This window comes from Petromyzon marinus, unplaced genomic scaffold (genome assembly GCF_048934315.1).
Source record: "Petromyzon marinus isolate PM22_M1 ecotype Great Lakes invasive population unplaced genomic scaffold, UKy_Petmar_22M1.pri1.0 PM_G_Scaffold_67, whole genome shotgun sequence".
NCBI classification, from domain to species: domain Eukaryota; kingdom Metazoa; phylum Chordata; class Hyperoartia; order Petromyzontiformes; family Petromyzontidae; genus Petromyzon; species Petromyzon marinus.
This window is the reverse complement of record NW_027423021.1, coordinates 609,663-627,500: the sequence shown is the minus strand read 5'-3', so window position 1 is coordinate 627,500 and position 17,838 is coordinate 609,663. Positions and strand designations below refer to the sequence as shown.

At 44.7% G+C, this 17,838-nt stretch overlaps 2 protein-coding genes across 2 annotated transcripts in view; both read left to right on the top strand.

The window, feature by feature from the left end:
- Positions 1–5,930, top strand: part of LOC142920118 (uncharacterized) — a 14,233-nt gene extending 8,303 nt beyond the window's left edge. Inside the window, exons 2-3 of the mRNA XM_076062581.1 lie at positions 1–40; positions 3,280–5,930. The exon at positions 1–40 is cut by the window's left edge and continues 31 nt beyond it. Coding sequence (XP_075918696.1) covers positions 3,290–4,534 — 1,245 coding nt within the window. The 5' untranslated portion in view covers positions 1–40; positions 3,280–3,289 and the 3' untranslated portion in view covers positions 4,535–5,930. The remainder of the gene's footprint in view (positions 41–3,279) is intronic.
- Positions 5,931–14,474: 8,544 nt separating this feature from the next.
- On the top strand, positions 14,475–17,414 carry LOC142920107 (uncharacterized). The gene is made up of 3 exons (XM_076062574.1): positions 14,475–14,522; positions 14,836–14,901; positions 16,121–17,414. Exon 3 carries the CDS (start codon positions 16,149–16,151, stop codon positions 17,325–17,327), a length of 1,179 nt encoding a protein of 392 aa, XP_075918689.1. The 5' UTR covers positions 14,475–14,522; positions 14,836–14,901; positions 16,121–16,148; the 3' UTR covers positions 17,328–17,414.
- Positions 17,415–17,838: the final 424 nt, after the last annotated feature.

Genomic DNA, 17,838 nt, shown 5'->3' with positions numbered 1-17,838 from the left:
TTGTTTACAGAAGCAACCTGCCCACAACAACAACAACAAGGTGGGGCTTGTCAACAGCATGGTGGTGTTCACTCTAGACACGTTGCGGTGTTCACTCTAGACACGTAGTGGTGTTCACTCTAGACGCGTGGCGGTGTTCACTCTAGACGCGTGGCGGTGTTCACTTTAGACACGTGGCGGTGTTCACTCTAGACGCGTGGCGGTGTTCACTCTAGACGCGTGGTGGTGTTCACTCTAGACGCGTGGTGGTGTTCACTCTAGACACGTGGTGGTGTTCACTCTAGACGCGTGGTGGTGTTCACTCTAGATGCGTGGTGGTGTTCACTCTAGACACGTGGTGGTGTTCACTCTAGACGCGTGGTGGTGTTCACTCTAGACACGTGGTGGTGTTCACTCTAGACGCGTGGCGGTGTTCACTCTAGACGCGTGGTGGTGTTCACTCTAGACGCGTGGTGGTGTTCACTCTAGACGCGTGGTGGTGTTCACTCTAGACGTGTGGCGGTGTTCACTCTGGACGCGTGGCGGTGTTCACTCTAGACGCATGGCGGTGTTCACTCTAGATGCGTGGCGGTGTTCACTCTAGACGCGTGGCGGTGTTCACTCTAGACGCGTGGCGGTGTTCACTCTAGATGTGTGGTGGTGTTCACTCTAGACGCGTGGTGGTGTTCACTCTAGACGCGTGGTGGTGTTCACTCTAGATGTGTGGTGGTGTTCACTCTAGACGCGTGGTGGTGTTCACTCTAGACGCGTGGCGGTGTTCACTCTAGACACGTGGTGGTGTTCACTCTAGACGCGTGGTGGTGTTCACTCTAGACGCGTGGCGGTGTTCACTCTAGACGCGTGGTGGTGTTCACTCTAGACGCGTGGTGGTGTTCACTCTAGACACGTGGTGGTGTTCACTCTAGACACGTGGTGTTCACTCTAGACACGTGGTGGTGTTCACTCTAGACGCTTGGCGATGTTCACTCTAGACACGTGGCGGTGTTCACTCTAGACACTTGGCGGTGTTCACTCTAGATGCGTAGTGGTGTTCACTCTAGACGCGTGGCGGTGTTCACTCTAGACGCTTGGTGGTGTTCATTCTCTACATGTAGAGGGGAGACCGGGGGATCGGGAAGGAAATCCACACGACCACGGGGAGAGAGAGAGACACGCAGCCTCGGCTGTGTTGATTGATCCTCAATTAACTACTTGGTGGAGTGAGGAAGCATTAATACTGAGCAGGTGAAGGTGGCCAGGCGTGGGTCTGGACACACCACCACCTGTGAACCATGCCAGTGTGTGACAGTGGTGGAGCCAGTGGGGGGTGGAGTGGCACGTGGCCCCCCAACGATCCGATAGAAATCCCTAATTTTGATAGGATCATTGGGGTTTATTAGTAACGAGCTTCACTACCCAGCTTCGCCCGGGACTTGGATTCTTGTCTTTGGTTAACTTCACATTCCCTTCTATTTCACTGAAAAACCCTGGAAAAAATTGATGCTTGCAAGAAAGAAAAAAGCCGAAACAAATCAATTTACCTAAATCGGATGTTTTCACTCAAGGAGATTCAACCTTACCCCACTGCTACGTAAGGCCGATTTTGGCCACTCGGGGAAGGGAATAATGACGTGGCGAGCTGAAAATAGTCACGTTCACTTAGAAATTCCAGACAGCGTTAGCCGTGCAAATTTTCACGACGCCAGAGCTCAGCGTTGGAGAGGTTTTTGCTGCTTCGCACAAACAAACAGATGGAATGTTCTGCTTCATATTTTAGATAGCAGTTCTACCCGTTCTTCGCACGGAGGATATGTATTGAACTCCCGAGAAACCAATGGCTTCATCGGCCAGGAGCGAAGCGCCACCTAAAATCTCCCGGCACGCTGTTAATAGCTCTAAGCATTGCAGAGCGCTTAACTCAGAGGTGTTGCGGGTTGACGCCAGACACTTCATGGTCATTCCCCCCCCCCCCCAAAAAAAATACAAAAGACTATTTTTATATTTTTTACATTGTGTACAGTATGCAACATACCCACATGCCAAATTTCAAGTGTGTGGCACGTTGAGAAGTATGCTAAACATTTCAAACAGACACAAGTATCCACACATTTCCCTTTCATATATATAGATAAATCAGCATTTTGCGACCCCCACTGCCACCGTGTGGCATATTATTACGTGCCAGGGACTCTATGAGAGGACAACAGTCCGAGTCCATAATTGGCAATAAGTAACGGCAGAGCAGTTGTGACTCACAGAATTTTGCGCAGTTGCGTATACAGTACACGACTTCCCTGAAGGCAAACACCTTCAGTGAGCGCAATTCCGATCACACGCGTCGAATAAAAAGCAAGGGACAAGTCATTACTTACTAACAACTCCTTACTAACGACTCCTTACTTACTAACAACTCCTTACTAACAACTCCTTACTAACAACTCCTTGCTTACTAACAACTCCTTACTTACTAACAACTCCTTACTAACAACTCATTACTTACTAACAACTCCTTACTAACAACTCCTTACTTACTAACAACTCCTTACATACTAACAACTCCTTGCTAACAACTCCTTACTAACAACTCCTTACTAACAACTCCTTACTTACTAACAACTACTATCATTTTTCATTGCTGGAGGGGTTGCCCCCCCTACCTGAAAATCCAGGCTCCGCCTCTGAGTGTGTGACAGTGTCAAGTTTGTGTTTGCAGTAAAGTCTATTAACTCTATTGAGCACGGAGGTTATATCAAAACAGGAGTTTCGTTTTGTTTTCCTCTGCAACTCTTTATAAGAATGGAGTCAGGAAGTTAACACAGCACACACGTGCAGCTTAAGTCGGATCTGTTCATCCCAGCATTCAAGGACATCTGTGCCTGGCTTCCCACCTCTAAGTTGCGATTGAACATTAATTCATGCATTTCTGCATAACACAAATAGTATTATTTTAAACACCCTTTGCTACGTCAGCTGAATTTAGCTTTCATAAATATTCCTTTTGAAGCCAGACAGCTGAAATTTTGTGCTCGGAGTTTTTGGTGAACATTCATTTTGAAGATACGAGGGCTTCCAGGCATGTTTATGACCATTTGCCCTCTCATTGTGTGCCATAACAGCCCGTGTGATGAATTTGGGACATTTTTCCACTATATCATGAATATGTGAATAAGTATAGACGTGCAAGTCACGTGTTACTGTGTATATATGCTTTCCTCTGTGCATCGATACTGACGTGTAGATGGTGTGGATATTATTTTTTTCTGTCAGCAGCTGACGCTTCCTCTGATGCTTCCTCTGCAGAATTGGTCTCATGGAGCAAATGCACTCAGCGCAGCTCGGTAGGACAAGGCTCCAATGCGACCGGTGTGCATACAACACGGATCGGACTGGAGATTTCACACGGCACGAGAGAACTCACACAGGAGAGAAACCCTTCAAGTGCAGTGTGTGTGAGAAGGCGTTTGCACGTTCATCTGCTCTTGTAGAACACCAGAGAACACACACGGGAGAGAAACCCTTCAAGTGCAGTGTGTGTGGGAAGGCGTTTGCACATTCATCTACTCTTGTAATACACCAGAGAACACACACGGGAGATAAACCCTTCAAGTGCAGTGTGTGTGGGAAGGCGTTTGCACATTCATCTGCTCTTGTAATACACCAGAGAACACACACGGGAGAGAAACCCTTCAAGTGCAGTGTGTGTGGGAAGGCGTTTGTACAGTCATCTAATCTTGTAGAACACCAGAGAACACACACGGGAGAGAAACCCTTCAAGTGCAGTGTGTGTGGGAAGGCGTTTGCACATTCATCTGCTCTTGTAATACACCAGAGAACACACACGGGAGAGAAACCCTTCAAGTGCAGTGTGTGTGGGAAGGCGTTTGCACAGTCATCTAATCTTGTAGAACACCAGAGAACACACACGGGAGAGAAACCCTTCAAGTGCAGTGTGTGTGGGAAGGCGTTTGCACATTCATCTACTCTTGTAATACACCAGAGAACACACACGGGAGATAAACCCTTCAAGTGCAGTGTGTGTGGGAAGGCGTTTGCACATTCATCTGCTCTTGTAATACACCAGAGAACACACACGGGAGAGAAACCCTTCAAGTGCAGTGTGTGTGGGAATGCGTTTGTACAGTCATCTAATCTTGTAGAACACCAGAGAACGCACACGGGAGAGAAACCCTTCAAGTGCAGTGTGTGTGGAAAGGTGTTTGCATATTCATCTACTCTTGTAATACACCAGAGAACACACACGGGAGAGAAACCCTTCAAGTGCAGTGTGTGCGTGAAGGCGTTTGCACGTTCATCTCTTCTTGTAGAACACCAGAGAACACACAGGAGAGAAACCCTTCAAGTGGAGTGTGTGTGGGAAGGCGTTTGCAGATTCATCAAATCTTCAAGTACACCAGAGAACACACACGGGAGAGAAACCCTTCAGGTGCATTCCGTGCGGGATAACGTTTGCACAGCAACCACATCTTCAAGTACACCAGAGAACACAGAAGCATCAGAAGATCCACATGGAGTGGAGTCTGAAATCGGCTTGTGAAAGTCAAAGTGCCACCATGAGCCCATCCCGCATGAAACACGAACCGGAAGAAAATCCCAGCTTAGACACTTTTAAAGTTATCGAGGTGAAATATGAATAGGTGATGGTGAAGAGGGAAGAAGTGGTGGTGAAGAGGGAAGAAGTGATGGTGAAATGTGAAGATGAAGATTCAACTCCAAAATGGGACCTTCACATTGATGGAGGCAACGTGAAGCAGGAGGAGAATTCTGACTGTGAGGCAGAGCGAGGCAACTCCCAGCAGTTTGTGGAAGTGGAGGTGTGGGTGGACTTCCTGGACAATCCAAAGTCAAGTGGAGACCCGGTAGATGTGTAAGCCAGAGACGATGTCGCTACAATAGATGCACCTTTGTCACAGGCCTTTAATGACAAGAATGTGAAGTTGTACACTCATTTCCTAGGTTCAACCTGCAGAGTAAGAGCGGCCAGTCTTTGTGGACCTGTGAGTTGGGTCAATCTCTCACCAGGAGCGAGAGCCAATAAGCTCCCAAGCATTCACGATGTTCTCATGATAATTGCTTTTACGCTTTGCTCGCTTAATCGCCTCGGCAACTCGGAGTTTTGTGTCGTACCTCGTCTGAAATGCTCGAAGAGCATCCCCAAGTAGCAGCTGCCCCTGTGTGGCACAAGGTGGTGGCCCTGCACCGGCCTGCATGTGGACAAGAGCTTGTCAGCAGGGGACGATGATTGATGTGTCATCTCAGTTGTGTAGTTTGTAGGCAATCTTGATTTCGAAGCTTTCGTGACTACAGGAATCCACACTCTTGAGTTATTTCGGTAAATTCACCACGTGGGTAGAAACATAACAGATCACGGCGTTTAGATCACAACACAAGCAATCGTGATCAGGTGGGACAACCACAGCAAGAGAAACTGCTGAAGTAATAGGTGCCTACTCCAGCAGTTTCCTCTTATTGCTGCTGTGCTTGTCCCACCTGATGACGATTGCTTGTGTTGCCATCGAAACTCCGTGATCTATTATTTGTAGCGTAATGTTTAGAGTTTGCTACATTTTGACCCAGATGCCAGCATGCAACGGCCTACTCGTTTTGAATGATGCAACAATAGTACGTTGTACATACACTGTTAAGCAGACGGTGCGTATTTGTAAATAACTTCTTGTTAATACGATGTAACGTGATGCAGTCAATTTCGCTGCAGTAATTCAATGTTGCTAATATGTCCGTCAATGATTTAGAATGAATACTTGTCTGATTGTGCGCGTACATGTAATATTTTGTCTGAGGGTCACACATTGAATAAGTGATGTTAGGACAAAGTGTGTGTGTGTTTTGGAAGTAACCTGTACAGAGAACTCTTGTGTTTCACGAAGCGTCTGCCTCTGGAGCAACTCATCGTCTTTGAAATAGGGAGCACGCTCGGATCATTCATCAGTTACAAGGCATACCACTTGAAAGTTACACGTATAGGAGGAGGTACATTCTCTACAACACGAATTGTAGTTTTGTCTTACGTGTTGACGTAGATTTTGTCTAACTAGGACTAGAAATGCTCCTTGCTGATTCACGTCTGGATGTTCGTTACCTATCGGTTGAAGCAAACCCCACTGCTGTTGTTGAGACGCTGTGCACCAATAATGGTCCAACACATTGACGGCCTTCAGGCCAGGAAAGTCACAACATTTCCGGCACACGAAGGACGCATTCACGCAAGTACCCCATGCTCCGTTTTGAAGTTTTAAAATGAAACATCTTTGACTTGTGATGTGTTTTGAATTAGATGATTTTATTTCTTCATTAAAAGCTTGTATCAATTTACATCTGGAAGACTTCATTGAAAAGGACATTTCGTGTGAATTTTCTCTCGTCATTAAGTAGATGGCCTTGCCGGGGGTTCGGACACAAACAGTGTACACACAGTGTACACACACACAGTGTACACACACAATGTACACACAGTGTACACATGCACACAGTGTACACACACACAGTGTATACACACATACCGTACACACACACACACAGTGTACACGCACACAGTATATACACTGTACACATACACAGGGTATACACTGTACACACACAGTGTACACACATACAGTGTATACACACAGTGTACACACACAGGGTACACACACAGTGTATATACACACACAGTGACACATAGTGTACACACAGAGTGTACACACACACACAGTGACACAACAACAACCGCCATTCGCCACTAAGTGGCGGTGACGTCACCACGACGCTTGTGCCAGGCACAGTGACACACAGTGTACACACACACACAGTGTGTACACACACAGTGTGTACACACACTGTACACACACAGTGTACACACACACAGTGCACACTGTGTGTACGTGTACGTGTACACACAGTGTACACGTACACACAGTGTACGCACACAGTTTACATACACATAGTGTGTACACAATAGTTTCAGTTGATATATATTGGTATACCCCTGTGAGCCATTCGGCTCTTGAATCAAGTGCAACCACAACAAACACAAACAAGAACAAGAAACATCTTAAAGTTACTACTTTGTGTGACTCTGCAAACAGAAAATCCATGAAAAAAACAGCAAAATGTTCTTCAAAAAAGCACCGTACACCAACGCTGTGTGTTAAAAATCCCAGTGGGATGCAATGTCCACGTTGTTGTTGCTGAGTTCAAGGGAGGGAGCAATGGAAAATGAATCTAAATCAACTTAAACTCCAATCCCGCTCTGTGACGTCACTACTCAGCATCACCTCATCGGCGTGAAACGCCAGGGTGAGGTGTACCTCGCCAGTGACGTCATGTCACCAAGGTATTCACCCCACCCCGTCTACCGCGCCCTTGAGCGTGACGTCACCTCTGCCTGGGCAAAGCTACGCCCGGTGACTGGCGGCTCATTAACATAATGTGTTCGTGTCGACCGTCGCGAGTTTATTGCGACGTATGGGCCGGACTCATTAACATAATTTATTTAAATTAAGACCCGCTCGTTGCGGGAGGGGAGTGTTCTTGTACCATGCAAGTGACGTCATCTCCTGCTGCTGCGTGACGTCACGAGGTAACAGAAATCTGCCGCTCCGCGCGTGAACTGAAATCCGAGGTGAGAAATTCTCATCGCGGTTGTGGTGGTGGTTGTGGTGGTGGTGGTTGTGGTTGTGGTGGTTGTGGTGGTGGTGGTTGTGGTGGTGGTGGTTGTTGTTGTTGTTTACCAAGGTAGAGCCTCTCTCTCTCTCATAGGGATGTCAGTTGAGTAGCAGCAAGCATGGGAATCGATGTCCAGGTTGGAACTTTACAACGCAGGGCCTAGCCACGCGGGGCCTTGCCTCCTGCCCTCGCCTAATCGTGTTTGCTTCAATTATCTCGCTTAGTTGAGCAATCTTTGTAAGAAAGTAATCTACCAGGCTATGCGTTTATTGTGTGTTGACCGACTCTCTGTGTTGCATTGCATTACATTTCCAAGTTTTACTCAGTTTGTTTGATTAAGTGTGCTTTTGATTTAAAGCTTTCGTGACTGCAGGGATTAATATTATTGGTTCTTTCGGTAAAGTCACCACCACGTAGAAGGGAAACAATAAAATAATAAAAATATAAAACAATAAAATTCTCACGACGTTTCGACTGCAACACAAGAAGCAATCATCATCAGGTGTGAAAACCATCAGCAAGAAAATGTTCATGTGTTGCTGTGGTTTTCACACCTGATGATGATTGCTCGTCTTGCAGTCGAAACGTCGTGAGAATTTTATTGTTTTATATTTTTATTATTTTATTGTTTCCCTTCTACATGGTGACTTTACCGAAAGAACCAAGATTATAAGTGAGCTTTCTCTCTCTCTGCGTGTGCTCGTGTTATTATTATTTCCTGCAGTCACCAAAGTTCCAAATCTCTCATTGACACAAGGCCGTAATGATAATATGTTATAATAGTTATAATATATATTGGTGGGGGATATATCCCCCCCCCCAATAATCAAATATGCTCAAAATATATTGCTATAAAAATATTATTTCAAATAATAATTGCTATGCTATGTTAATAAAAACAATATGCTAAACCTTGGCCACAAAATGTGGACTTGTCTTCATGTACAATGCGTAGATTTGTGTTTGTATGATTGCGTTGTACTTTATGAATCCCTAATCTCTGCCATTACATACTATGAAACAAGAAAAGTTAAAAAATAAACAACAGAGCAATGTAATACAATACAATATTATACAATATTGTTAGTGAAATTTTTCAATATTTTAGAAATTAGTTTTCAAATTTAGATTTTCTTTCTGGGGGGGGGAGACCCCAGAGCCCCTGGTAGATTTGTTCCCCCCCCAATGTTGACTCCATGGCTACGGCCTTGCATTGACTCGCGAATTTCTCTACACCCCCTCCCCTCTCTCTCTGCCCCCCTCTCTCTCTCTATTTAAGGCCTCGACACAGAGGCGTTGTTTCTCTGTGTGCCTACAGTGAGGGAAAACAGTATTTGTTCCCCTGCTGATTTTGTACGTTTGCCCACTGACAAGGAAATGATCAGTCTATAATTTTAATGGTAGGTTTATTTAAACAGTGAGAGACAGAATAACAACAATAAAATCCAGATAAACGCATGTCAAAAATGTTATAAATTGATTCGCATTTTAATGAGGGAAATAAGTATTTGACCCCCTCTCAATCGGAAAGATTTCTGGCTCCCAGGTGTCTTTTATACAGGTAACGAGCTGAGATTAGGAGCACACTCTTAAAGGGAGTGCCCCTTATCTCAGCTCGTTACCTGTATAAAAGACACCTGTCCATAGAAGCAATCAATCAATCAAATCCCAAACTCTCCACCATGGCCAAGACCAAAGAGCTCTCCAAGGATGTCAGGGACAAGATTGGAATGGGCTACAAGATCATTGCCAAGCAGCTTGGTGAGAAGGTGACAACAGTTGGTGCGATTATTCGCAAATGGAAGAAACGCAAAAAAACTGTCAATCTCCTTCGGCCTGGGGCTCCATGCAAGATCTCACCTCGTGGAGTTGCAATGGTCATGAGAACGGTGAGGAATCAGCCCAGAACTACACGGGAGGATCTTGTCAATGATCTCAAGGCAGCTGGGACCATAGTCACCAAGAAAACAATTGATAACACACTTCACCGTGAAGGACTGAAATCCTGCAGCGCCTGCAAGGTTTCCCTGCTCAAGAAAGCACATATACATGCCCGTCTGAAGTTTGCCAATGAACATCTGAATGATTCAGAGGACAACTGGGTGAAAGTGTTTTGGTCGGATTAGACCAAAATGGAGCTCTTTTGCATCAACTCAACTCGCCGTGTTTGGAGGAGGAGGAATGCTGCCTATGACCCCAAGAACACCATCCCCACCGTCAAACATGGAGGTGGAAACATGCTTTGGGGTGTTTTTCTACTAAGGGGACAGGACAACTTCACCGCATCAAAGGGACGATGGACGGGGCCATGTACCGTCAAATCTTGGGTGAGAACCTCCTTCCCTCAGCCAGGGCATTGAAAATGGATGGTGGATGGGTATTCCAGCATGACAATGACCCAAAACACGGCCAAGGAAACAAAGGAGTGGCTCAAGAAGAAGCACATTAAGGTCCTGGGGTGACCTAGCCAGTCTCCAGACCTTAATCCCATAGGAAATCTGGAGGGAGCTTAAGGTTCGAGTTGCCAAACGTCAGCCTCGAAACCTTAATGACTTGGAGAAGATCTGCAAAGAGGAGTGGGACAAAATCCCTCCTGAGATGTGTGCAAACCTGGTGGCCAACTACAAGAAACGTCTGACCTCTGTGATTGCCAACAAGGGTTTTGCCACCAAGTACTAAGTCATGTTTTGCAGAGGGGTCAAATACTTTTTTCCCACATTAAAATGCTAATAAATTTATAACATTTTTGACATGCGTTTATCTGGATTTTTTTGTTGTTATTCTGTCTCTCACTGTTCAAATAAACCTTCCATTAAAATTATAGACTGATCATTTCTTTGTCAGTGGGCAAACGTACAAAATCAGCAGGGGATCAAATACTTTTTTCCCTCATTGTATGTGTGTATCTCTCTGTGTGTGTCTCTGTGTTATCTCTCTCTGTCTATGTGTCTCCGTGTCTGTGTTTTGTCTCTCTTTCAAATTGAGCAATCTTTGGAAGAACGTTATCAACCAGGTGGGGTGTTGCCTCTTATGTTGGCCGACTCTCTGTGTTGTATTGCATTACATTTCTATTCTAGATTTTAAAGCTTTCGTGACTGCTAGGATCCATACTCTTTGGTTCTATTGGGTAAAGTCACGTAGGTAAAAAAATTAAATAACAAAAACCACGACGTTTTGGCCACAACACAAGCGGCCTTCATCAGGTGAAGGGACGAGACTGTCTGGAGGACAGCGCTGGAGTGGAAAAAGCCACGCGCAGATCACGACCTTTAAGCTGTGTGAGAAGAAACAAAGCGCCTTGACAAAGGAATTAGGATATAATTTAGCATTGAAATGGCTCATTGAAATAGCTAAGTTAAAGTATACACATCCGCAGAGGCACCCCTTGACAAAGGAATTAGCATAGAATTTAGCATTGAAATAGCTGAGTGATGTTCTGTGCATGTGGACAAGAGCCTGTCAGTAGGGGGCAATGATTGATGCGTCATCTCGGTTGTGTAGTTTGTCGGCAATCTTGATTCGAAGCTTTCGTGACTGCAGGAATCCATACTCTCTCGTTATTTCGGTAAAGTCATCACGTGGGTAGAAACATAACAGATAACGGCGTTTAGATCACAACACAAGCAATCGTCATCAGGTGGGACAACCACAGCAAGAAGAAGACGCTGAAGTAGGCGCCTACTTCAGCAGTTTTGTCTTCTTGCTGCTGTGGTTGTCTCACCTGATGACGATTGCTTGTGTTACGATCTAAACTCTGTGATCTATTATTTGTAGCTAATGTTTAGAATTTGCTACATTTTGACCCAGACGCCAGCATGCAATGGCCTACTCGTTTTTAATGACACTGCAATAGTTGTACATACACTGTTAAGCAGGAGTTGCGTATTTTTAAAATAGCTTCTTGTTAATACGATGTAACCTGATGCAGTATATTTCACTGCAGTAATTCAATTTTGTTAATATGCCTGTCAATAATTACGAATGAATACTTGTCTGTGCGTATTTTAAATGTTATTCTTTTATAAGGTGATGTTGATATCGAAAACTGACACATAGCTGGCATGCCATAAATAGGAAATTAACTCTGCTTATTCGAATCAATGTATTCATATATGTTGATAAACTGTTTCAAGCAGATTTTGTCTCTTAACGGCGACTACAGGGACCACGTGATTGTTTAAAAATGTCTTTGATTATAACTATAATTGCCTACAATTCGTCATGTGTAGCTTATTTAGACTACAATTTATTCACTACCCAAAATATATTTACTTGAAAACATAGAGCTGATATTTGTAAGCAGTCTTTTTTATTTATACGTTTGAAAAAATATATTTGCACAAATTGAACTTGTTCAGATACAAGGTGAATTCACAAGGCTTTGTAAAAAATCTAATATTTCAGAATTTTGCCTTAACGGAGAATATTTTTTCAAATGTTGGTAAAAATAAAGATTCACAAATATATATTGTGCCATGTCTACAATTTTACTGTAAAGTGGAATTGGTAAAAAAAATTGATGGTTCAATGAGCCACTCCGTCTACGGGAAAGCTACCCATACGGATGCTTACCTGAAACCGGATTCCCACCACCATCCATCCCAGAAGAATTCCCTCATCAAGACTCTGCACCATAGAGCCCAATGCATATCCGACCAGGAACACATAGCCAGTGAACTCAAGCACGTACACCAAGCTCTTAAGGCTAATGGTTATTCCGACTACACAATCCGCAAAGCTATCACTCCAACCATGAAGAAGGACCCTCTTGAGGAGACTTTCAAAACCATCACTTTACCCTACATTGCGGGGATCACAAAAAAAATCTCAAAAAATCTTGAATAAACACAAGATCCAGGTCCGTTACAACACATTACATAAAATCCGTGATCTGGTTCCGTCTGTAAAAGATGTGATTCCGGACATACAGTACCCTGGTGTCTACAAACTAAGTTGCCTCTGTGGTAGTAGTTACATTGGATAAACCAAACGCCATGTCTCGGACCGCATTCGTGAACACAAAGCAGACCTTTAACACGGTAGGACCAACACCTCGGCCGTGGCAGATCATTGTTATAATTCAGTAGGCTCACATGACATTGACTTCTCCAAGACAGAGGTTCTTTGCAAGCCATCTGGCTACCATGAGAGATTCGTTCATGAGGCTATCCACATATACAAACACAGAGACAATTTCAATCGAGAGGAAGGAATTCTGGCTTAGCAATCATTGGAAGGATTTGATAAACCATTTCGGGTCTTAATTGATTGTTCACGCTTACGGTGGCTTTCAGACAGCATAACTTTATTTTTCGTCTCCCCCCCTCCTCTTTTCAGAACATAGATGGACTAGTCCTTCTAAATAAACTGCCAAATCGCTCTCCGTGGTGCTAACGTTTAAAAATAAATAAATACAAACCGCCACTTCTTTCAAATGTTTCTTGCCGTTGGTTTTCACACCTGATGATGACTGCTTGTGTTACAGTCGAAACGTCGTGAGAATTTTATTGTTTTATATATTTTTTTATTGTTTCCCTTCAACGTGACTTTACCGAAATAACCAAGAATATAATTCATTATGTTCGTGTTACATTTTAAACAGAAAATGTTTACGTTTGCAGGACCTCTTTGGCCCAGAATTAAAATGGTGACAGAGAAAGGGATGTGGCGTGAACACCTACACACACTCAGTGTACACACACAGAGAAAGGGACGTGGCGTGAACACCTACACACACTCAGTGTACACACACACAGTGTACACACACAGAGAAAGGGACGTGGCGTGAACACCTACACACACTCAGTGTGCACACATACAGAGTGTACACACAGAGAAAGGGACGTGGCGTGAACACCTACACACACTCAGTGTACACACACACAGAGTGTACACACACAGAGAAAGGGACGTGGCGTGAACACCTTCTGCCTATAAACAAACAGCAGCAGCAGCAGTGGCTGTGAAGGTGTTGATCTGACTGGTGTCAGAACATCACAACAACCACCACCACCAGGGTGATGGGGGGTGGTGGAGGGTAATGGGGGGCGTGGTGGGGGGTATAGGGTGATGGGGGGTGGTGAAGGGTGGTGGGGGTAGTGGTGGAGGGTGGTGGGGGGTGGTGAAGGGTGGTGGGGGGGGGACTCCCCGGGACTGCCAAGTGTATACACACACAGTGTACACACACACAGTGTACACACACACACAGTGTACACACACACACAGCGTGTGTACACACACAGTGTACACACACACAGTGTATACACACAGTGTACACACACAGTGTAAACACACAGTGTACACACATACACAGTGTATACACAATAATGTCCACGTTGTTGTTGTAGCTGAGCCCACGCACCCAAAGGAGGGAGCAATGAAAATGAATCTAAATCAACTTAAACTCCAATCCCGCTCTGTGACGCCACCTCTCAGCATTACTTCATCGGCGTGAAACGCCTGGGGGAGGTGTACCTAGCTAGTGACGTCATGTCACCAAGGTATTCACCCCTCGCCCGTCTACCGGGCTCTTGAACATGACGTCACCTCCGCTTGGGTCACTGACGTTATCGTTCCAGTGCCAATCCTTATTTGGGCAAAGCTACGCCCAGTGACTGGTGCCGCCATTAACATAATGTATCCGTTAAAGCCGTCGCGAGTTTATTGCGACGGGTTCAGCACTCACGACGTGACGGACGACGACATTAACATAATTTATTCATTCTCTAATTTATTTAGTTACGGAGCCGCTCATTGTGGGAGGAGCGTGTCTCGTACCCCGGAGGTGACGTCACGTCACCTGCTGCCGTGAGACGTCACGAGGTAACAGGAAGCTATCGCTTCCTGCACTGAAATCCGAGGTGAGAAATTCTCATTGCGATTGTGGTTGTTGTGGTGGTTGTTGTGGTGGTGGTTGTTGTTGTTTACCAAGGTAGAGCCTCGCTCTCTCTCGTAGGGATGTCAGTTGAGTAGCAGCGAGCATGGGAATCGATGTCCAGGTTGGAACGTTACAACGCAGGGCCTAGCCACGCGGGGCCTTGCCTCCTGCCCTCGCCTGATTGCGTTTACTTTAATTATCTCGCTTAAGTTTAATTTGTCTTCACCCGGCTCGCCACTTTGTAACTTTGTTTTATTGTAAATATTCACGCAGTTTTTATTTTCTTTTGTTACCAGGCCAAGCCCGCTTGAGCTGCTATACCGCTCTTGTTATCAGAAGCGACCTGCCCACAACAAGACAAGGTGAGGCTTTGTCAACGTGTGTGAATGTTTTGACTTAAATCTTTGGTGACTGCAGGAATTAATATTCTTGGTTCTTTCGATAAAGTCACGTAGATAGAAAATGAAATTAAAATAACAGATAATAATTTTTCTTAAATGAAAAATATAATTTTTTTAAAATGAATAAAAAAAAACCCACGACGTTTTGATCGCAACACAAGTGGTCTTTATCTTATTAAATTTAATCTGTTATTTTTATTTTCTATCTACGTGACTTTACTGAAAGAACCAACAATACGTGTGTCAATGTATCTATCGATCAAAGATGCTAAGCGCGTGCCGCTGTTGACTCTGAATGTGTGGAGGGGAACACGTTCACCACGGGGAGAGAGAGACAGAGACACGGATAGCCTCGGCTATGTTGATTGATCCTCGATTCATTACTTGGTGGAGTGAGGAAGAATTAATGCTGAGCAGATGAAGGTGGCCAGGCATGGTGCTGGTCACACCACCACCTGTTTACTCATGGCAGTGTGTGACAGTGTCAAGTTTGTGTTTGCAGTAAAGTCTATTAACTCTGTTGAACAAGGAGGTTATATCAAAACAATAGTTTATTTTTGTTTTCCTCTGGAACTCTTACTAAGAATGGAAACAGGGAGTTTACACAGCACACACATTCAGCTGAAGTCGGAACTGTTCATCCCCAGCATTCAAGGACATCTGAGCTTGGATTCACACCTCTAAGTTGCGATTGAACATTAATTCATGCATTTCTGCATAACACAGATAGTATTGTTTTCAACACCCTTTGCTATGTCAGCTGAATTTAGCTTTCATAAATATTCCTTTTGTAGTCAGACAGCCGAAATTGTGTGCTTAGAGTTTTGGGTTAACATTCATCTTGAAGATATGAAGGCTTCCAGGCATATTAATGACTTTTTCCCTCTCATTGTGTGCCATAGCAGCCCGTGGAGAGAAACCCTTCAGGTGCACTCTGTACGTGAAGGCGTTTGCACAGTCACCACATCTAAAAGTACACCAGAGAACACACACGGGAGATAAACCCTTCAAGTTGCAGGGTGTGCGTGAAGGCATTTGCACGTTCATCAAATCTGATGAATTTGGGAAACTTTTTCACTACATCATGAATATATTAATAAGTATAGACGTGTAAGTCACGTGTGCATTCCTCTGTGCCTGACGTGTAGATGGTGTGGATATTCTTTTTTTCTGTCTGCAGCTGACGCTTCCTCTGCAGAATTGTTCTGATGGAGCAAAGGCAGTCAGCGCAGCTCGGTACGACAAGTCAACAATGCGACCAGCGTGCATACAGCACGGACCGAACTGGAAATCTGACACGGCACCAGAGAAGTCACACAGGAGAGAAACCCTTCAAATGTACTGTGTGTGGGAAGGCATTTTCATGGTCATCTGCTCTTAAAAATCACCAGAGAACACACACGGGAGAGAAACCCTTCAAGTGCAGTGTGTGTGGGAAGGCATTTTCAGATTTATCTACTCTTAAAAAACACCAGAGAACACACACAGGAGAGAAACCCTTCAGGTGCACGATGTGCGGGATGGCGTTTGCACAGTCATGTAATCTTGTAACACACCAGAGAACACACACAGGAGAGAAACCCTTCAAGTGCAGTGTGTGTGGGAAGACATTTTCAGATTTATCTACTCTTAAAACACACCAGAGAACACACACAGGAGAGAAACCCTTCAAGTGCAGTGTGTGCGTGAAGGCATTTGCACAGTCATCTGATCTTGTAAAACACCAGAGAACACACACGGGAGAGAAACCCTTCAGGTGCATGATGTGCGGGATGGCGTTTGCACAGTCATGTAATCTTGTAACACACCAGAGAACACACACAGGAGAGAAACCCTTCAATTGCACTGTGTGTGGGAAGACATTTTCATATTCATCTCATCTTCAAAGACACCAGAGAACACACACGGGAGAGAAACCCTTCAAGTGCAGTGTGTGTGGGAAGACATTTGCAGATTCATTTGCTCTTAAAACACACCAGAGAACACACACGGGAGAGAAACCCTTCAAGTGCAGTGTGTGCATGAAGGCATTTGCACAGTCATCTGATCTTGTAAAACACAATAGAACACACACAGGAGAGAAACCCTTCAGGTGCACGATGTGCGGGATGGCGTTTGCACAGTCATGTAATCTTGTAACACACCAGAGAACACACACAGGAGAGAAACCCTTCAATTGCACTGTGTGTGGGAAGACATTTGCATATTCATCTCATCTTCAAAGACACCAGAGAACACACACGGGAGAGAAACCTTTCAAGTGCACTGTGTGTGGGAAGACATTTGCAGATTCATTTGCTCTTAAAACACACCAGAGAACACACACGGGAGAGAACCCCTTCAAGTGCAGTGTGTGGGAAGGCATTTTCACATTTATCTACTCTTAAAAAAACACCAGAGAACACACACAGGAGAGAAACCCTTCAAGTGCAGTGTGTGTGGGAAGACATTTTCAGATTTATCTACTCTTAAAAAACACCAGAGAACACACACAGGAGAGAAACCCTTCAAGTGCAGTGTGTGCGTGAAGGCATTTGCACAGTCATCTGATCTTGTAACACACCAGAGAACACACACAGGAGAGAAACCCTTCAGGTGCACGATGTGCGGGATGGCGTTTGCACAGTCATCTACTCTTGTAACACACCAGAGAACACACAGAGGAGAGAAACCCTTCAATTGCACTGTGTGTGGGAAGACATTTTCAGATTCATCTACTCTTAAACACTCCAGAGAACACACACTGGAGAGAAACCCTTTAGGTGCAGTGTGTGGGAAGACATTTTCACATTCATCTACTCTTAAAAAGCACCAGAGAACACACACGGGAGAGAAACCCTTCAGGTGCAGTGTGTGGGAAGACATTTTCACATTCATCTCTTAAAAAGCACCAGAGAA